Consider the following 22,393-nt stretch of genomic DNA (forward strand, 5'->3'; position numbering starts at 1 on the left):
GAGAAACAGAATATCGTCAATGAAGTGAACTTGTGGATGTTGCTCTAAATGACTAAAACAGAAACATCATCTAAAGTTCACTGCACATTATTACAAATCATGATATGCACCAGTGCAATGAGTTCACAAAATTATGCAACTTTTCTGTTTTTGTTCTCCCCAATACGTCACTTTTTCTATTATTTAAGTGACATTATTGGGTGGAAAATTTTAAAAGTTTCAGAAGACCCTCCACTGGTGCATATCATGAATAACAATGTTTTCTTTTCATTTCAATGTTAGTAAGGGAATCCCAGTCATTAAGGTCTCAGGCTCCTTATTGGAAGGCTTTGGTCACAATTCTGTTTATGAAATTGAGGTTATAATATCTTACATAGTTATACCCTCTGATGACAGTAACATGAGAACCACTTATACCATTGGATGTGAATCCCCACCCTTTTAAAATGTAATAAAAGTTGAATAAGTTTCTACAGTTATCTTTAATCCTCCATACTCCTCTAAAATGGTAAAATCCAAGGAATGGAGTGGCGCCCTCCCCTACCTTCGGGTAGACAGCTAGAGAAAAGGGAGTCTTTGGGTCGCCCTCAACTGTGATCGGAAACTTACTTACTTTATACTCCTTTCTTTAGATAATTATAAAATAATAGAAAAATGAAAAACACAACAAAAACAAAAGGAGAGACAAGGAGGAGGAGCTCCAGAGGAAGTATTTCCGATGATCCTGTACCAACTAAAACCGCAAAAGTGGATGACTTAAAGAAAATCAGTGAAAACTTGAAAACTGAACTGAAAAAGGTATATAAACACTTGCTCTGCATACTGCAAGCCTTTTCAGTGAATCATGGGGGTAAACCCTCCAGTGCATTGGTTTTGGTCCATTTTCACATTCTGTACAAAATTATGACCAAATATTGACTCAATTTTGTAGCATACAAGCTCACAAGTGAAGTAGTGAAGTACTTTTTAAATGATTTTGATTAAATTTTCTTCATAGACTGAAACTGATAAAAAACCTGAGCCAAACAATGCTGAAAGAAAAGTTGAAAGTTTGGATCGTAGAATCATTTCACTAGAAGAAACCGAGGCCGAAACACGTGACTCAGCAAGAGATGTAACAGAATTTCAAAACACTTGCACCAGTATTGAAGAACGATTGTCAAAGATCAATGAGTTGAAGAAAGAAGATAATGAAACGGTAATAATAATTGGGCTTTTCCAGAAATATATTGATTTTTCGAAGTATCAAACCCCATGGATATCCTACTTTATTAGTAAAGACCCCCCTGGATATCCACTCTTAAAAATATGCTCCCCCCCCCTGTATATCCTCTCTTATAAAATAAAGATGCTTACCCCTGGATATCGTTTATTTACTTGAAAATACACCCCCTGGATATCCGCTCACTTGTAGATACTTAACCCCCTAGATATCCACTATGAACAAAAATTGTTAACCCCTGGATATCCACTTTTGAACAAAAATCGATAACCCCCTGGAAATCTGATATCCTCAACAGGGGGTACAGACAATTTCTGGAAAAGCCCATTATGAAAATTTTGTCTCCATTCCATTTTAAGAAAGTTCTGAGGGGCTTATTCTCGCCAGGTGGCAAATCGAACTCCTCAATCTTTTAGTAATGTGTGATAAGGAATGGGGTACCCTTAGATCCCCAATTTCCTATTATCTAAATTTATGGTATGTGATCATGACGTTCAAAGTTACCTTAGAACGCCATCTATGTGATTGGTCTAATAAGTTTTTCATGTTAAGGCCTGTAAATACAATCACACTCTTTATAAATGATACAGTCTCTATTCCCAAAATAACTCAACATTTTGATGAGCTTATAAAGGGTTACAAACTAGAAATAGAATGCTGCATGATGTAATTTTTTATCTTCATTGACCCTACTCCAATGAAGTATAAGCCCGAAGGGCTAGAATCGAATCACATTGGTAGGATTTTGTAGCCACTTAAATTCTGTGTAGTTTTTATACAAATTTCGGATCGATTGAAAATAAAATTATAGCTAGATTTCAAAAAATATACCACTCTAAAACAAAGAAATCGCTAAAATTCAATCCGTAATAAAAAATACAGTGTATATTTTAAGGCTTTACTTTTTCTTGTCTAGAAAAGGTTAAAGATTTGATTCTAGCCCTTCGGGCTTATACTTCATTGTACTACTTCCATTAGTGTTCTGGATCATCATCATTTTTCTAACAACAAGAAGAAAAAATGACAGCACTGTTTAAAATAAACATGGAACTCAGGACACTTTTCATGTCCCGTTATGGGACGCTTCCCCTCCAAAAATCACTAAAATTTTGGTAAAAACAGCTTTTTTAGTGGAAGAACGTTAGAAAAAGTGCACTTTTTAGCCATCAACAGATGCTTCCCTGTTTTTTGCGCCCGTCAAGGGCGCCTTAATGAAGAGTACCTAGGGAAAATCTCACGATTCAGTTTTCCGGCTCGATTATTCATGTTTGTTCTCGATCATTCATTTTTTATTTTGTGTTTTTTTTACGCATGTTAATGTTAACAAAGACAAGGCCTTGCTCGATTAAACTACTTTTCGTAGTATTTCCCCGATTTCCTATCTTTCTTCCGATCGGATTCATTAAAAGGTTATTCAAGATGGCTACCGAAGCGATAGTGTTTTTGATCATTTGTATGCTGGCATTGCAAGTTTCATCTTTTTGAATTAGCTCTAACTTGGCAAATTAATTCTTGCATCAGGGACATGCTTTTTTGCATCGTGTAAAGACTTTATTTGCTCTAGTTTTCGTTGATTTTTATGAACTATTTTTTACCAAAAGTGAGACTTATTTTTTGCTTTGTTTTGGTTTGTTGTTATGCATGATTCCATGACATTCCATGATGATGCGATGGTTGATTGCAATAAAAAACATATTTTCCTGTTGGGCTTGGAGAAAGTTATGGATGGATTATTGGATGAAGTATCCTAATGTATACATTTCCTATGTAAATGTAATGAAGAAGAAGAGAGAAGTAATTTTCACCAAATATGGCGGCTTTCACTGCAATTCGATTGAAGACGATAATGTGATGAACAATATTTGATGAACTTTTAGATCGTATACTGGAATTTCATTAAGTAAGATGAAAGTATCTTTCAACAAATTATGGACAAAAATCCAGACGGTGCGATTATCGATTTGCAATTGATGCATTGGAGTTTTTTTTCACCGCTGCTGCGATTTGATATTTAAGACGATGATGCGATAGATGATTTGATGAACTTTTAGATCATTTATTATCATAAAGTGTTACTGGGATTTGATTAAGTAAGACCAAAGTATTTTTCAACAAATTATGGACAAAAATCCAGACGTTGCGATTATTAATTATTGTGATTGCGATTGATTGATGCATGGGTTGGGCGGCAATCGCAAATATGATCCGTTCGCGTCAAAAATCTTCTTAAAATCGAGTCGGTCGGTCGGTCGGTAGTAAATTTGGTCGGTTTTTTTGGAAAATGGTTTCAAAGTATATATAGTTTTTAATATTTATTCGTTCGCTTGATGAAAAATTCCGACAATTTTCTGACTCGTCTGACTAGGAATTTTTGTCTGCCAAGTTGGTCAGTCGGCTGACGCAAACGGAACATATTTTTGATTGTCGCCTTGGAGTTTTTCACCAAACTGCGATTTGATATTGAAGACGATGGATGATTTGATGAACTTTTGGATAATTTATTATGATAAAGTGTGACTGGAATTTGATTAAGTAAGACCAAAGTATTTTTCAACAAATTATGGACAAAATCCAGTTCTTGTGGTTATTAATTGCGATTGCGATTGATGCATGGGTTTGAGTTTTTCACCACTGCGATTTGCTATTCAAGACAATGGGTGGTTTGATGAACTTTTAGATCATTTATTATGATAAAGTGTTACTGGAATTTGATTTAAGTAAGACCAAAGTATTTTTCAACAAATTATGGACAAAAATCCAGATGGTGCGATTATTGATTATGATTGATAAATAATCCATTATGATTAAATATCGATTGCAGTCGATCAGTATCAATTTAAGTACATTACGTCGATTACCTATTGATTTTTACTGACTTAATAACTAATTGGTACATTAACACAATCGATAGATAATTATATATACTCACAATTGTTTCAATAAACTATGTATCAATGCAATCAATATTTTATAGATTACTCATTGATTGCAATCGATAATCGATTTTATCTTTTTTTTATATTTTATTTATGTTTTACTGAACTAAATTTCTTCTAGATGACTTTGAGTGAATTATGTTTTAAAAAAAATATTGATTTTTGTTGTTCTGTTGTTGTATATTGATTTTAGGTGTTCTACACTTGGAAGCTGCTAAATTTATTTTTTCCTGTACAAGTACCATAAAGGAGTGGCAAAGAAAACTTCTTGTGTGATTTTTAAGAAAACTATATATTGTTTTGTTTTTACACATTTTCCTTGCAGTTCTTATAAATAAAACTTAAAAAAGCAAATTTTATTGCAACTTTCTAGACTCATTTAACATGTCATTGAAATGGTTTACAGAAACTGAATTATTTGCTTTTTGTTTCCTTGGTTATCACTAACCGACGTCAGTTTCCCAGAAAAACATTGCAACGGGCGCATCATAGCCTTGGCTATTAGCTAGTCTAAAATATGGCCTGGAACTGTTTAAATAATTTTTTTTTCTTTCTCAGAATAAGGAGTTGATTGTTAATGAAAGGATCGAAGCCACACTGCTCACTACCAATCTAAAGAAATTGAACAGACTCACTCAAGTTAGAGGAAAGATTGCTAAAGAGAAAACACAAGAGGTGCGAGTTGTTTTGAATTTGCAACAAGGCCTCAATATTTTAGTTAAAATCTTCATATCTCAATTGAAGTTTTCTGTTCCTATTCTAACAATGAAAATTTAGATAGTCATACTGTGGTTTGGAATATGGTCTGTGAATGTGAATCACAATTCCCATTCCCCTTAAATCAATCTCTCCAAGGCCTAAAGAAACAGATGGAATTGATCATAATTTATCCCCTATGTTGGGATCCAGCTAAAACCTTACAGGTACATAAGTCTGCGACTGCAGTCAGAGGCGACCCAAAACGTTCTCTTTCTTTAGCTATCTACCCGAGGTAGGGGGTGCCACTCTTTAACTTTGATTATTTTCTTAATTGCTGAGCATCAAGCTGAGAGGCATCAAGTGCTATTTTTTTACTAAATACGAATTCTTCGCTATAATTCGGCCCGGTATTGAACAACGCGTCATTTTTATTACTTCAAATGACCAATTATTATAGTATCTTATAAAAACTCCACCTCGTCTGTCTATTACTGCACTACGGTCGCTTTTCAGGTGCTGCTACAATTTAGCAACAACGTTTTAACTATGGTAAACTTATCAAAACCACTTTTTTAGGTGAAGAAAAAAGTGGATGGTCTTCATTTGGATCTACAGAATTTGTTGTATGAATTGATGCATGTGAAAAAAGAAATCCAAAAATGCATGAATTTCTCGTAAGAAAAATATGTGTTTTGTTATTTGTTTCCATGAGGAGTATGATTTTTGCTGATTTCGATAAATGATATCCTCATTATTACCCTCACCTTAAGCTATCGTGTTGTTGGGTGGAGCATTCAGCTATTGTGTGCAAGGCTATGGGTTCAATTCAATGTTCCGCTTACCCTTGGTTTTTCTCTTTAATCGCTGAGTATCAAGCCCGAAGGGCTTGAGGCGAAACTTTAACCCTTCTCAGGCAAGAGAAATTGAAGCCACTTGTTTCCCATCCAAAATGCGCATAGAACTCGCCGTAATCATGACAACGGAGCGGTTCCTTTGTTTTGGAGGACTACAATTTTTGAAATCTAGCGTTAGATTTTAGTTTCAATCCGGCGCTTGTGTAAAAACTACACGTGAGCGTTCTGGATGGGAAATAAGTGGTTTCATTTCCCATCCAAGAGTCTCGCCTCTAGCTCTTCGGACTTGAAACTCAATGGGCATCTATTACCATTTTGTACTAATTAAAAAGTCTTTGTTATGACTCCGCCTGGGATCTTCTTCGCATGCTTTTAAACAGGAAACTTTTTTACTCAAAGAAGAAAAACAGGATTGATTCTATCGAGAGAAATTGCAAGGATCGTAGAATGCAATAGCACCAAAATTTTTCTCCTTTTCAATAGCGCTTCGTTATGCAAACGTCATGATTATTACTTCTCTCATTTGACCGAAACTCAATCCCACGATCCTTTTCGTCTTAACTCGAAAGTCGTGAAAGTTATTACTTTTTCTTTGTAATTGAGTATAATTTGTGGGCAAGTGTGATAAACGCAAAGGGTGATGGGGTTGAATTTCGGTCAGAACAGAAAAATCAATGTCTATTTTTAGATTCACCAACGGTGTGTGCTATTGGGACTCTTTTTGTATTGTTCAATAAACCTTTTGTTTTCTTTATTTTTTCACCTTCAAACTCTTCTTTTCTCAGGTCTAAGGATGAAGAGCTTGATTTGGTTGATTTGGACAAGTTTTACGAAGAAGCTCCAGAAAGCGTCAGTCAACCTGTAATAACAAACAATTTGTTTTACAATTCAATAAAACATTTATATTAACCCAATATTTGTTCAAAGGACGGATTTCGAAAAAGTACCATGTGGAAATCAAGAAATTCTAGATTGAATGATTTCTTTTTCTCGGGGAAAGATTGAAGATTATATTCTAGCCCTTTATATTTATACTTTATTGGTGCAAACACTATTGTTGGTCAAGATTTTTCACTCTTGATATTAAATGAAAACCTCATTCATGTATTATTACTCGAATTCATATATTATTTAAACATTTAGGTTGATAAACTCTTTGAAAAAGGACCAAACTTTATTCAGAAAATGAGAACTCCACTCTTTTAAACACCATTCTCCTTTTCTCAAGGCAATCACCAAAGAAAACCCACATCAACAGATGTTGGCAAGATTAGATTTTGAGATGAAAAAGAGGAAAGAGTAAGGCTTCATAATTTGCCCTGTGTTCTGCTTTGGTTATATTATTTTTTATCCTATTTTAATTGTCAATGTTGTTTTCATGCCTTGCATCAATTTTATAGAAGCTTGTGGATATTACGTTATAAAAAAAAACATTTATTTATACTTCACTGTCAATTGCAATGTTAGAATAATCAACCTTTCACTATTTTCAATTTTCACAAATTTCAATTTTTTCAGATTAAATGTCTCCAAAAGTGAATTTGTTGAACAAAAGAAGAAGACTGAAGTTGAAATCAATCAAAAAGCTGATTATTTGAGTAATCTTAAGCCAAGGCTTGAACAAATTCTCAAAGTAATGTTTTCAATTCTGGTCAAATTGTTTAGGATGCTCATCTTAGGATATGTTCATAGCTATTTCAAGGATTTTTTTCCAAAAAATTTTTCAAAAAAACATTTGGTCATTTTGGTTAATTTTTAATATGCACCCAAGGGAAATTTGTCACAGTTACTTTGAAAGAAACAAATTAGGTTTAGTTTACAGGCATCATTTTAACTCTAACGATGGTTCTTTTTGTAGGCGTCGAGGCCAGTACAAGAATATATGAACATTCCTTTTGAAGCAGAAGCTATCCTTCAAGAAAAGGCACAATTTCTGGCAAGGTTAGTGTAGCCATTGTGATTTTTCCCAATAGCCTTAATCAACAGGCAAAGGTTTTAGAGGAGTAAAGTAAAGACCCCACCCACAAGTAGGATGACCACCACCTCCTTCAAGTATAAAGTGTAACCCTTTCTCTCTCTGCATTTTTATTTTTGTTAAAAGAGGAAATCTTATCATATTTGGGGGACTTTTTCCTAAAGCTGCCATTTCATTTATTAGTCTAAGAAATATAGCTGAGGAAACATTCTTCTACAAAAAGAAAGACAAATATTCCCTGAAAAAAAAGTTCCTATAAAATTTTTCCTTAAAAACAAAATAATAAATATTTTGCCCTTCTCGGGCACCGGATACTATTACAGTAATACTACTTTCAGTTTATTCTGTTAAAATATTTGGCCTTTGCCAGCCAAAAGTTAGCCTGTACCACTCCGCCCACAGACGTTTTTTTTTATATTTTGAAAAAATTGCCGTGTGTCGGCCTGTTTCGGCTAGCAAGATTTTATGTCTCATCTGAGACAAAATCCGAGAAAGCGCAGGAGTGCTCTTTTTTAAAGTGCGTTAAATGTAACGTGTACACTTTATAGTTGAGCTAGATTGGATGCTAAAAACAGCTACGCTCCACCACAGAGACATTCAGAGTTTTGTGGAAAAAAGTGTGTGGACACGGAATGTTGCCTAACCGTAACAAACCGAACTTTGCGTTATCTTTTTAGTGAGCAAAGAAGAATATTCTGTAGGTTAGCCAAAAGTTGGATCAAAAGTCTCTTATGTTGCTTACATACAATATACAGAATTCGGGGAAATTCCCCATTTTCCTACACTTTTACCGATTGACTATTGAAAAAATGATCACTGATCTTAATTATGATTACACTATAGAGGGAGATGGTTCTCCTTAAAGCAATACTTCGAAACAACCAAAACTAAATAAAGAGCTTTTCTGATTGGTTGAAAAAAGAGAAAATATGTGAGACGTGTGCTATTTACTTTTTATCAGCTGGCTTTGTTTTTATTTCAAGTGATATAGTGTTAATTTTATAAGAACTTTCTTAAATAGGAAGGGATTTTAATGAGCTATGGCATTAGAAATTCTTTCACATCTCAAGCATCACATTGAAATACAACTTGAAATTTTGCACAAAGACAGTCTGATAGTTTTTAGTTTCCCTCCCTAGTATAAAACTTTTATAATTCAATGCCTAATATTTTTGGAAATTTGTATTCAAAAATGGTGTTTCCATTTTGGCGAAATCGTATGCCGTCTCTACGTATAGCTTTAAGGAGAAAATTCTCCCTTCAAATAGTAAAATAATATTTTGTCCACTCGTTTTCTTTCAGAATTTATTGATTTTTCGATTTCATCAATTTTCATTTCACAATCTTTTTCAGACCTTTGTACGTTCTTTACATTCAAGCCAAAGCCTACAAAGAGGTTTGCGGTAAGCACTTATTTTATCATGTGACGTAATAGATCTGTCAAAGTGAAAGTAATTTTTTGGTATTGATGTCAAAAACAAAAGAATCAAATTACAACAATTTGACATGAACGGTTATTTGGAACCGCAAATTATTCAATTGCAAAGTTTTATATATTAAAGAAGCCTTCCGTTGTTCTTTTGTAGTAGTCTACGATTTTACCTTTTAAAAGGTTATAGTAAGCTCTTGGCATGTTCTCTAGTTGTCCTTAATTTTTAAAGCGATGTCAGGCTCAGTAAAGTGTTCTGAACCTATTTGCCAAACATTAATTGTTCTTATAAAAAATACTTCAACAAAGTGATAGTAACCGTAAGCTAATTTGTTTTTATCTAATCACGATGTACAACGATGGAGAGTCTTCCAAGAATTTTCACCAATTTTTCTATTGTTTAAGTGACGTATTGGATGAAAATTCTCAGAAGACTCTCCAGTAGTGCATATCATGAATATCTTGTTGTATGTACGTGTGTTATGTTCCTTTGATTTTTGATGAAAATTAAAATGGCTAGCAGAGCAAAGAAGCAGAGAATCGCGTGTGCTACAAATAAAGGGAATTTAGCTAGTATTGCTGCAAATATTATGAGATTGCAACCAATACTAATCGACCCTTCAAAATGTACTCCACAAAAATCTTTATATCGTCAAATTATCAATGATAGTCAAGCTACATCAGAGAGACAAGCGAAACAGTTCAACTTGGGGAATGCTCATTGTACAGCAAATCCTATGCATGCAGCCGACTTCATTCTTGAAAGGGAGTATGGAGACAGTTCTCTCTTCGTTAAAGGTGAACATGCAAGTGTTTTCATACCCCCCACATTTGTTTCGAATCAGTACAAAAAGTCTTCTACTGCTATCCTTGATTATGACGTTGGAAAAGACATTGGAAGACTTTTGGGAAATTTGAAACAAAACTCTCAAACGTATTGGCTAACCAGGGAACTAGAAACATTTATTAATACCCAAAATATTATCGATGGTATCGATAAAAAGGCGTATGACCAATGGATCTTAAACCTGCAAATTCTGTACCTGGTTATTCTAGAACTGAAAACTGACCAATTAATCCTACCATCAACCACGTCAGACCTTGGGATTTTTCTTCAAAGTATAATCGCATTGCTCCCCTCTCCATCATCTACCTTGAAAGCACTTCTCTTGCAAAACCTTTTTACGAAGCACCTCAGAAGGAAGATCAAGCAAATGATTGAGCTAACACCCAGTGAGGATTCCAACCTTCAATGGCTTTTCGGATTGGAATTATCTGAAGTCGGTGAGAAAATGGAACATTGGTTTCATAACCAGCTCTTGCTGTTGAAAGATGACATTCTTCAGGATACAGTTGTTCTTTCATCGCTTACATTTTTGACAAATTTGAAAAACAAAATGCACAAAGAAACTGACTGTTTAATCATATCTTGGAAAAAGAAACTCATTATTTCAGTGGAGCTGAAAAGATCAATTGTCGATGAGAAAGTTTTCAAGCAGTTGAAATCGAATCATCAAATCTTTGAGGAGAGACTAGGAGACCAATTGATATCTGGCTGGACTTATTTTCCTGTGGTATGCGTCGAAAAAGACGATCTTTCACTCAACAGCCAGCATTATATCACCACTGAAATTGAATTCAAGGCCTGGCTAACAAGTATTTTCAATAAATTGCTGACAGTTCCAATAACATCCACACCGGATCCTTTAGATGAAGTAAAAGGTCTTCTCAAAATCTTGGTCTTCGCTATTCATGTTTCGAAAAAAGATCAACTCGCACCTATTACAAGTTCCACATGGGTCGAATACACCAGCAACGCAATCGAAAATGTTTCAACCAGCCACAACATTTTATTCTACTCCAACCAACAAATAGCAATAATGAACAATGATGACCCACGCTACAAGAGAGTGCTAATCTGTGGGCATTTTGGTGTAGGAAAAAGTATTCTACTCACGCATAAAGCCATAATGCTGAATAAACAACCTGATTTGAACGGGAAGGTCATGTACGTCGTTGGACACAAACATATCAATAAAGAGATCAGGCCCATGCTACTTCAACGATTAAAGAAGGACCTAGAAGAGAATCATGGAATATTTGTTGATCATTTTGACGGTCTGGTAAGTGATTTAACTTTTTAATCGCACGATGGGTTATTTTTTCTCATTTGGCACGCCTTCAAAGAGAGCAATTAATCGTTATTTGCATTCTGTAGAGAGCCGTTAATCGTTAATCACACTCTTCGATAAGGTAGCAATGTTTGCAAAAAAGAGCTAAATGTGTTTTCTTTCGTTTTATTGTCGAACTTTTCAATTTCATTCGAAATTCATTTTGTGAGAAAGGAAAACTATTAACAACAATAAAAGAAAAACATAGAGAGAAGAGAAAAAAAATACTTTCAGTGTAGTTTTCTTTCATAGCCGGAAAAAACCCATCGAGCGATTAGCTCGTAATCACGTGTTAACGCGTACGATTCGAAAATTGCACTCGTGATTTTTTTGTTTTTAATTTGCGCGAAGTGTCAATAATTATTGGTATTATTAGAGTAGTAGAGCTACTAATTTTGTATCGTTTTTTATAGCTGGATGTTGTTTTAATAACAGCTAAAAAGTGTCAACAACTTTTGACTTATAGTTTTAAGAATACTTTAAACAAGACGAATAGACGAAAATAGACCAGGAATTTTGCAGAATACTCTCAAACAAGACGAATAGACGAAAATAGACCAGGAATTTTGCAGAATACTTTCAAACAACACGAATAGACGAAAATAGACCAGGAATTTTGCATTATCTTTTTAATTCAATATTTCTTTTTGTCGATAGGATGATGACGGATACCCTCTACTCCTTGGAAAGATCAAATCACGTGATATTAAAGCGCTTTTTTTCGATGAATGTAACGTTTACTTAAAGGGGCAGAACTGGACAGAGGAGTTGGCGTCTCTCGTTGATTATTTATGGATCGTCCCGGCAACATTATCCTTGGGCAGGAGAAGTCACCGAGAATGGACGGCAAATTTTACCCTGGTCAATCTCGAACAGAATTTTCGAAATTCTCGTCAAATTGTCGAAGCAACCAAATCATTTGCTGAAGAGAAAGATTATGAATACAAAGAAGGTATCGTAATGCCTCCTGGTAACTTCCCAGGTGGTTGTGAACCCATCTTTGTGGATTTGTTTGAAGATGCTGTAAAAGAAGCCAGAAAGCGAACGAACGGTGGAATCCTTGTGATTGTTTCAGATGAAATTGATGTGCAAGACTATTATGAACTTTTAAATCAGTCAAACGAGAATGTTAAAGCGTATCATAATAATAGAAATGATTTTGATAAAGGAGAAAATCCGTACGTATTTCTTCTGGATGGAAATGTTTTGATTATTGATAAATTTGCATCTTTAGGGTTCGAATGGACCACAGTTATTCTTGCTGAGCAGGATGACTATAATAGTATAGCTTACCGTGATTGTAATTATATGTTACGGTGTACCACAAACCTCATCGTGGTGAAAAAAGACGACGATAGCATGTCTGTTGATGAAAGTGACTAGAGCAATGAATTTTATGTACCCTTTTTGACTATATATATAATTAGGTAAAAATGAGAAACAAAGCTTTGAAATCTTAACCCAAGAATCGACGATAGCATGTCTATGGATGAAAGTGACGAGAGTAATTAATTTTATGACACACATATTGCAACGTTTTGATTTGGTGTTTTTTATTTAAGCACAACACTAATAGCTAAGTTGGCTTGCTAGCTTCACTCGTGATTGACTGAATCATAATGAAATTTATGTTTTCTCTTGATTAACCATGTAGATCCGTAAAAGTATCTTTTTAGTTTTTATTTTCGAAATGTTTTAAAATAATTACAATGTAAATTTAAAGAGTAGATATTCTTACTTTGAGGTAAAGGAAATATTCAACGCAATTTATGACAATTTCCAGTCTCAAAACGTCAAAAATAAGTTTGTCATGGGTCGACGAGTCAATTATATTTCTGATTAAACAACTTTAAAAGCTAGGTAGGTAGGTATAAAGGCAAATTTCTTATTCGCATAAAATACAAAAAAATATACATTTAGTCATACATTTATTAATTAATAATTAAAAATAATTGAAATTTGTATTTTGCGATTTTTTTATCCGATTTAGATTTTTTTAGAGGTATCATCCATTTTGGTATTTTTTATATTACTTATGTAAATTTTAAATGTTCTTCCCTCGATAGCATTAATTTTGCCAATTAATTTTGCCAGTCATTGTAGGCTTCTTTCAAGACCATTTGTTATTTTTTGCCGATGAATACCGGGTGACCCACGAAAAAGTTCAGACGTTTCCCGACGTCTTGAGGCCGAACAAATGTCCCAAAGTGCTTGGAGTTTTGATATTTGGAAAGAAGATATCCTAACTTAAAATTTGAGCTATCACTTTTTAAATTTGACCAACTTGTTCTCTACTTATGAGCTCTTAAAGTCAAAATTCACTTTTCGGAAAGTGTAAAAACCACGTAAAAAAGGGGTATCTCAAAGTATATCAAAACTCCAAGCACTTTGGGACATTTGTACGGCCTCAAGACGTCGGGAAACGTCTGAACTTTTTCGTGGGTCACCCGGTAGGTATTAATTTTTTGCAGTATTTTTTGTTACTTAGAGAAATCTGGTCCGGTTTCTCCCAGTTTGTTTTGTTGTTAAAACATAGACCCGAAAGTTTATCAATAAAACATTCTATTTTAAATGAAAATGTTCAAAATATTATGAAACCTGAATCTGGAAAAAAGAACTATTGGGATGCAAAAAATAAGCGTACTTTACCAGATTTTCGTAATCAAGCTATTTTTTCCACTTTTTGAAATATTTCTAAGATGCTTAAAGCTAAGGCATCGCTGGTGCAGATTTCTTTTATGCTCATAATAATTGAGCATTTTGAAAGAAAACACCTTTAAAAACCATTCTGTGTTTTACTACTTTTTCCCTTATTTGAGTTCTTAGTTAAAAGTTGACAAGTGTTCAACCAGTAGAAATAGTTTAGAATACTAAGAGACTGTTCGTCTAACGTTTCCAGACCATCTTAAAAGAACGACAAATAACTATTAAAAAGCGACAAAAAGAACGACAAACCCTAACCCTAACCCTAACTATCAAAGAACGACATATTTCGCCGTCCACAACCCCGACCGAAAGTTTTGTTTATGACGGGAATTAACTGCGTGTAGTTTAAAAGAACGACAAATTACGCATGCGTGTAAGTCTCTATTTTGGTGATTTTAAAACATTAGATGAACTAACTCCTAATGAGCTCTTACTTTTAAAGTCAGAAAGAATTGGGTTTTAGTTTTCCACTTGCTTGACAGGACAGGTGTATAAGAATTGAATGGCTATGTATCATTTCCTCTCTTTTTGATTAGTTCAGCATTCATCTGCTTTCGAATTCTACTTTAGGGAAAGACAGGCTATATTTTAAAAAAGCAGAGCAGCGTCCATTGGTCGCAAAAAAGCGCACTTTTTATAGTGTTTTCCGCTGTTTTTACTAAAATTTTATTGATTTCAAAAGGGATGCTTTGTGGGCATGAAAAGCAGCCTGAAAGAAAAAATCGCGACTAAAATTTCCCGCGACTGGTTTTTTCCAGTCCATATGAATAAGGTGATGAGCGTGTGATGATGATGTTTTTTCCAGTCCATATGAATAAGGTGATGAGCGTGTGATGATGATGTTTTTTCCAGTCCATATGAATAAGGTGATGAGCGTGTGATGATGATGTTTTTTCCAGTCCATATGAATAAGGTGATGACACAATTTTGGCGAAGTAATTATAATGGATGATCTGAATTGATTAAAATTGAAGATAAAGTATAAAAAAAAACATGTTGTTTTTTGGGACAAGCGGGAGTTTTTACAAGCTCTTATGTGATTTGGTTGGTCGTTAGCCAGTAATAAAACAATTTTGTTACTTTTTCTAAAGAACGCGTCATCTCTTTTACTTCAAATGACCAATTAGTGAAGTATCTTATAAAAACTCCATCTCATCTCGTTTTTTTTCCAGATGAGAATCTTGAGATGGATATCGAAGGTGACCTCATGGAAGCCAAATCACTGTTCTTCTCTGATGACGTCACTGAAGACAATGATGGTAAGTAATGTCAAAACCTTCTAACTGATTGATATATCGTGTGTGGGTTTTGTTCGCTGTGTTTCCATTTGAATAGTTCATGGTTTGATACTTCTAAACTATATAGTTGGACAGAAATTCTATGAATTTATTCACATATATATTCTTTTTTGAGACCATGCAGTGTTGAGGCTTTTCTCCCTCTTGGTTCTTCAAAGCTCGACTCCAGAGGAGTCATTCACAGAATTCCCCAGTGAATTCCCCTTCGGTCCACTTCTTCTTTCAGTCTATGCCACAATTAGTTTTATGGTGTGAGATGCTAGGCAATTCGATCTGCCTAGCCAGCAGGGTGCAATATGCAGTGTTGATGAATCCCAATAAGGACGAAATGCATATTCTGCTCTGCCACCCAGATCTCCTGCGTGAATATAGTTGGACAGAAATTCTTATTTCTTCACATATATATATCGATATCATGATTTCGAAGCTTGGCTCAGGGTAATACAGGGTAGTCTCCATAACTCGAACACACACAGGGAACACAAATTTGTTCGAGCTACCGAGTAAGGTTTTTAAGGCATTGCTAACTGAAGGGACCATAAAACTTGTTTGAGTTAAGGAGACATTTGAGTCATGTTGTAATTCGTATTAAAGAGACTTCACTGTGTAAAAAAAAATTTTCTCATCTTCAGCATTAAGTGACATATCAGATACAGAGACGGAAGCTGAGATCGATGAAAACCGAGGAGGGTCCAGTCGGGTGAGTCGATTTTTTTACCAGTTGATTGTACTTTTTCAGACAGGGAAAAACACCATACATTTACGAGATCTTTCGCTCATTTCTTTGAGCATTATCTAGTCTAAAAGGTAGAAAAATAACAGATTAGTCAAACAGATCAAGAAAATCCAAAATAACAAACTAGAAAATCACTATGCCCTCTTCCACAAAAGTTGACTTTCTATACTTGTTGGGACAACAAATCACACAATGTTGAGACATTGTGCTAAATAATGTTTAAGCAACGAACTGTGCAAAATAAGATGACAAAATTGTCCTCAAAAAATTTCATTTGTTACTGCTGACATTTTTGTTGAAAACCATTATAGTTTTTATCTGTTGCATGACTTAACTTTTTATCTTTCATAGAAACACGCGAAAAAAGATAAAGAACGCTTGAAGGAACAACAAAACAAATTGTTACAATCTCATCCATTGAAAATCTCACTCACAATACAAGAAAAAGGTTCCATCCTTAAAAACCCTTAAGTCTTCCCACCATACGTAGTAGGCTGTATAGATAGGAACTGGTGAATCGCCTTGAAAACTACTAAAAACAATTTTGCTTCCTCTTAATAACGGCCTCAAAACCCAATATTAATTCTTAAAAAAACCGTATCCTAAAGTTTTGGAGTTTAGGAAATAACGGAAATGCATCGATTCTCGTTACTAACTTAAAGTAAATTGTTAAATGAGTATTGCTGAATTATTATAGCATTTGCGTCAAGGGTAACAGTTTCTAATCTTTTGCTTTATTCATATTTTTAGATGCATTCAAAGTTCAGTTGACATTCCACCATTATCCAGCACTCAAAATCAATGCCATCAACGTCCAAGTCACCTTACTTTCCAAGTATGAATCGTTCGCCAAAAGGTCAGTGTCCTCCCAAAAAAAAAAGGTTTGATTAGTTTGTTGTTGATTAAAAATGGCGCATATCCATCAAAATGTACAACCATTGATTCACAGAAGGGGTAACGTATTTTGGTAGGATTGGCACGTCGTTGGCTGTCAAAAGTGTTATTTATTATTCTTCATTGTTCCGATTATTGTTGAATTGGCACCAATGGCTGCTCGTACCGCAGAATTGCCAGCACAGAGTTTCGTCTACATTAAATCAACCTCTCCGCTACTCTCTCCACCATCTTTAGTCCGTTGCTATCATCACAAAATATCCTTCAAGATTTATGTTGCTTGGATACCGGCAAAACATCTCCCAATTCGGCTAACACCTACCAGATGGAACGTCTCAAGTTATCAGCCTTTGAAAATCACATCTCGAAGCTTGGTCTACCTTATTTCTGGGTTCAATGGATATGCGGGTTGAATTACTTACCTAACGAAGAGATCACTTGCTCTTTGCCGGATGCAGCTGTCAGTGTTAAACATTTCCAAAAGGTTGTGCGTGCGATTAAGTCGCGAGTGCGCTCTCGGCTATCGCTTCACGAACAAGTATCATCGCTAGGTAATATGGTTACATTTTTTCTCATTCATGTGAATTCATATCTGTCTGGTAAGAAAAAATTTCAAAAGATTTCAATCCCAGTATAGTAAGTAGTCGTCATCAAAGGTGTTTGTATTCGTTATTGAAAAGTGAGATTTTTAGTCTGGGGAATGGAACGGGCGTCATAATAATCACACGCACCGTAAGCTGATCTAGTGTCGACATCCCTCTTCTAATTTCGACACTCTTCTTTAAAGATAGGAATAATATGAAGGTCGCAATCGCTGATGGAAATTACTTTTTTTTGCTAAACAATCAGGGAGGAAAGTACACTTTGTCTATCAGTGATCCCGACCTTCCTATTATTCCGATCTCAAAAAATGGATGTTGAAATTAGAAGTGGGATGTCGACATTAGACCAACTTACGGTAACGGTTTTATGTGCCTCAAAACGTTAGCGGAGCTATGAAAATTCGAGACGTGTTTTACATATGTTCATATGGTAAAGTTTTCTTTTCGTTAGAACGTTTATCTATCAGAGAACCTCAAAGTGAGTCCATGAAGAATATCTTACCAAAGAAGAGACTCTTATCCATGTTGTCGTCTTGGACTGATGCTTCTTACGAAGATCTCCAGGTAAAATTATTTTGAAGTTTTTGCCGAATCTTCATTTTCTATTAAAGATAATATTCGGTAATAAAAAGCTTTCATTTCTTGACGCGCCTACATGCTTACGTCAGCAATAAAAAAAACAATACAAAAAACAATGAATGTTTTCGCGCCCCATGCGCGCACGAGAGAAAATTGCTGTTTCTTTTGTTTCAAAAAGCTTTGTAAGCAAATAATAGAAGATACGTTCGAATAATATCTTTAATGTTTTTGGCGAAACCTTAATTTTTTTATTTTGATTTTGGGGGTCGACTTGTTTGTTATTTGCTTACCTTACCTTGAGTGTGACTTTAAAGGGACATAAAAGTAGTAAAATGTAAATATTGCGCGAACCACGCGTCATTAAAGAGAACAATTAAACTCACGTGTCCAAAACAAACTTGTAAAACAATTGAAACGATCAAAATTAGCCATATTTGGTTTGATTTTTTATTTTGACATGTGACATTTGTTTTGATTTTGTATCCGCTGCATGCAGTTTGTTTACAAATTTCGCAAGTACTTTTATGTCCTTTTAACATAAGTGGTCAAAATTGTTTTGTTTTTTGGCAATCAAGTGCAAATCAGGAACATAACGCTACCATGTGGCAACCGACAGGCAAACTCAAAAATTATATAAAAAAGGATCAGAAGTGGAGATTTAGATTTATCAATACCCTTTTCTTCCACCAATAGAATTTTGAAGAGCACAAGATGTTGGAAGATTTAAACGTTGTCAACGAAGATTGCATACTGTATAAAGCTGCATTTACACGAGACGGTATTAAAGTAGCCATTATGCACTTTCATGAACTGAAATCTTTAGCGTTTATAGTTTACAATAAATCAAAGAAGAGTCGGTAGCTTGTTTGTTCCAAGCTAAATATAAACTTTTTTATTTGAAACACAGCTTTAGGTTTCTGGTTTGTCTATATAGAAACTTGTTTCTGCCGGACTAAAGTACCGTCCCAGTCCTTTTTTCGCATCTATAGACAATAGAAAAATGTGTCAAAAAAGTATTGGTCGAGTTTAGGGGGCACTACGGTCGAAAAGGTGTATTCGCTTCAAGTGTACCCTAATTTTGTTTTGCCTGCCATTTATAAACCAACGCCAACCAATCTAACATATTCTTTACCGTTGAAAAGATTATACAGAGTACTATAATTTTTGAGAAAATTGTACCCCCTGTTGAGTACATATCGGATATCCAGGGGGTAGAACCTTATAAGAGGGAGATGATATACCAGGGGTGCAGGGCAAAATGTATGGATATCCTCAACCCTTCTTTCCACTTGGACACCTATGATATCCATAGGGGTCTTTAGTTTTAAGCAAGATATCCAGGGGGCTTTGGGACTCGAAACATGGGTATCCTCAACATTTTGGGTACGGAAAATTTCTGGAAAAGCCCAATTTTAGGAAATGAAGAAGAAAAAACTTTTTATCCTTTAGTGCTAGAAACTTTAGTATTTGTTACGTAGAAGTACTTTGTTTCAAGTTGAAGCCTCTTGATTTCAGATATATAATTATTTTTCATATTAAACGATTAATTAACTTTCTCTCTTCTTCTTCTTTTTTTACAGAAGTGATCAAAGTGTTGGTAGTGGTTCACACAAACTACCCAAAACAATCGCCTTTATTGTTGTTGTCATACAAAGATCAACGAAATCGGGTTAACCATAATGCCGACCTCAAGGTTTGTGCTAACACCAGGAAGTTATAATATACTCCTCAATTCTTGAATCGTCATACTCCAGGCAATATACTCCTCTTTCTAGACCTTCGGTATAGTTATGTTACAGATAGGAAGGGTCTATATACTGGCTTTAGAACGTTAATTGGATCAAGAAAAAGGAGCAGTTCCGGTCCTATGAAAACAGAATGTCGATCTGGTTTGCTTTGTAACGTCTTCTTGACTATGAGTGACCCCTCGTTCTTGTGTATTCAATCCACCAAGTGTCCAACAGAGGTAGCAGAAAAATGTTAAACGAAAACCGATTTTTATTCTCTTAGTGTCTTGAAAGCGAAGTGAACAGCTATGCAGAAGAGTTGCTTGAACACGGACATTCTAATGATATATTATCAAACATGTTGCTGCGTTTACAGGTCTGTGCTATTATCACCGATCTCTAACTACTGGATCGGGCTACCCGTATACCTTAAGAAATTCTCGCGGGAAGAAATATTCGCGGACATAATTTTCGCGGAATTTAATCTCGCGGTTTTGTGACAAATCTGCGAAATTAAATTCTGCGAAACACGAATATTCTTACAATTTAAAAATCACTTCTAAAATTCGTATTTTTAGAGCAAAATAAGTCATGTTCTCAACAAAAAATTCTCACACACGCATACATAGTAACTCACGAAAGTTCGACCATACTTCATCGACACCGTTAACAGCAACTTCAATTTGCATGGTTTCTATTTCTTTAGTACTGTTTCGATATTTTCTGTGAGACTGGACCGAGCAGTGATACCAAAGAAAGATTGTATTCCAGAAAACGGAGGTATGTTTCTATGTTTTTCATCTCAAAGGAATTCATTTTACCTTTTCATTTACTTTATGCGTACAAAGTTTCGCGAACAGAAATCTTTGCGATTTTTGCGAATTTTAGCCCTTTAAGCGACAGTAAATGTCTTTGATAATTTTTGAAGGCATCATTTTCGAAAGTTTATGCTCGGGAAAAATTCTCGGCAAAAATGAATTCTGTAAAACTTCTAAACCAAAAGTAAATGTAAAAAGTTTCTGCTCGCGAGACCATCGAGTAAGGACTGCATTTTTTTAAATCTGTCGATAGATTTTAGCTTCAATCCGACGTATGTGTAAAATCTGCGCGCGGGCGTTCTGGATGGGAAATAAGTGGTTTCATTTCGAGTCTAGCCCTTCGGGGTGAGAGGATTGTTTAGATTACTGACCTTTATAATCCATGGACTATGTTATATCCGCCATCTTTTTGTGAAAATGGTACCCGCAAAGAAGTCATCACAATGTTATAATAAGCAGATATTGAATAGGTAAAATTTGGTTATTTGAGATTTATTAACCCTCAGTGATGTAATATTTGACGAGACGAAGACGAGTTGAATATTCATCACCAAGGGTTGATAAATCCAATAACCAACGAAAACCTATTGAATATATGTTTTATTATTATACCTAGAGCCAAAAACCAAACATAAGTTATGTGAATAGTCGAACGTTCGAATGTTTTTTTTAATTTAATAATTTTCTTAAATTACTGTGAGTCATAAAATTTGTTCATGAAATTGACAATAGATTTATTTTGACAAATTTCTTTGAAAAACAACAAGAGTGACACAAAAAATCAAACTACGACAGCAAAATTTGAAAAATAAGTTCTACCGTTGTATAATAGCCGTGGTATATCAGGAATTATTCAACGGCTGTTTTTGCCTACAGGTATATAATAATTTTGTTTAACGTCCACTGCGCGCTACATCACAAGTATTAAAGGAAAAGTAGATCTAGCGCTCTCGATGCACATAGCACCGCTATTAAGTTACCTTACGGTATTTTTATCACATTTCTGTTTCTATTTTTAGCTGGTCTGTTTTTTAAAACTCGACTGTTGGGTTTTATAGTTCGTATATGTTTTAGTCTAAAAGCTAATCTTTTCTTCGTTTTTTACAGAGGTCGAGACCGACAAAGACCATACCGTTACAACCCCGACGGTGGGTATTTCCTCCAACGTTGAACTGAATAAAGGTCATCGGTCGAAACCACATTATTGTGACGTCATGTTCGATAAATGTCCTAAAGATCAAACTTTTTTTAATTCATTGTAATTTTTATACAATTTTCCCAATAGGTTTTTTTTAAGAGATAGTGATTTTTTTTTTTTTACTTTTGATTTTAAAACTTTTTATGATTTAGAAATGGTATGGGAAACGTTATAAAGTGTCTAGTGTGGATTGTTTGTTCCAACGCTCAATGTTTTTTTTTTCAAAAGTAGTGACCTAGCTAAAATGAAGGCACTTCAGTTGACTGCCATAATGGGTTATTCCAGAAAAAATTGTTCCCCCTATGTTGATGAGGTCTATTTTTTAAAAGGTGACCCCCTGGATTTTTTCTTTATTTTTCAGGATCCCCTCGGATTTTTTTCTCCAATTTTTTTTTAGACCACCCTGGATTTTCGACCTCGTTTTTCTGACCACCCTGGATTTATTCATTCAATTAACCAGACCACCCTGGACGTCACACACCAACATAGGGGGTACAGACTATTTCTGGAATAGCCCAATCCTAACAAGAAACTTGAACCTTTTAAAAC

General features: G+C 34.8%; 2 protein-coding genes across 2 annotated transcripts; both read left to right on the top strand.

The window, feature by feature from the left end:
- Window positions 1-633: 633 nt before the first annotated feature.
- LOC136804317 (THO complex subunit 5 homolog) lies at window positions 634-22,020 on the top strand. The gene is made up of 20 exons (XM_067061024.1): window positions 634-798; window positions 998-1,198; window positions 4,717-4,833; window positions 5,434-5,531; window positions 6,497-6,572; window positions 6,940-7,010; window positions 7,230-7,344; window positions 7,570-7,652; window positions 9,040-9,089; window positions 15,165-15,251; window positions 15,923-15,990; window positions 16,378-16,474; window positions 16,777-16,882; window positions 17,158-17,471; window positions 17,974-18,086; window positions 18,795-18,879; window positions 19,682-19,794; window positions 20,112-20,204; window positions 20,535-20,608; window positions 21,754-22,020. The coding sequence occupies exons 1-20, from the start codon at window positions 655-657 to the stop codon at window positions 21,815-21,817; spliced, it is 2,169 nt and encodes a 722-aa protein (XP_066917125.1). The 5' UTR covers window positions 634-654; the 3' UTR covers window positions 21,818-22,020.
- Window positions 9,628-12,879, top strand: LOC136804442 (uncharacterized). Its single transcript, XM_067061149.1, has 2 exons — window positions 9,628-11,238; window positions 11,944-12,879. Exons 1-2 carry the CDS (start codon window positions 9,628-9,630, stop codon window positions 12,667-12,669), a joined length of 2,337 nt encoding a protein of 778 aa, XP_066917250.1. The 3' UTR covers window positions 12,670-12,879.
- Window positions 22,021-22,393: the final 373 nt, after the last annotated feature.

Source organism: Clytia hemisphaerica, unplaced genomic scaffold (genome assembly GCF_902728285.1).
Source record: "Clytia hemisphaerica strain Z4C2 unplaced genomic scaffold, Clytia hemisphaerica genome assembly, whole genome shotgun sequence".
NCBI classification, from domain to species: Eukaryota; Metazoa; Cnidaria; class Hydrozoa; order Leptothecata; family Clytiidae; genus Clytia; species Clytia hemisphaerica.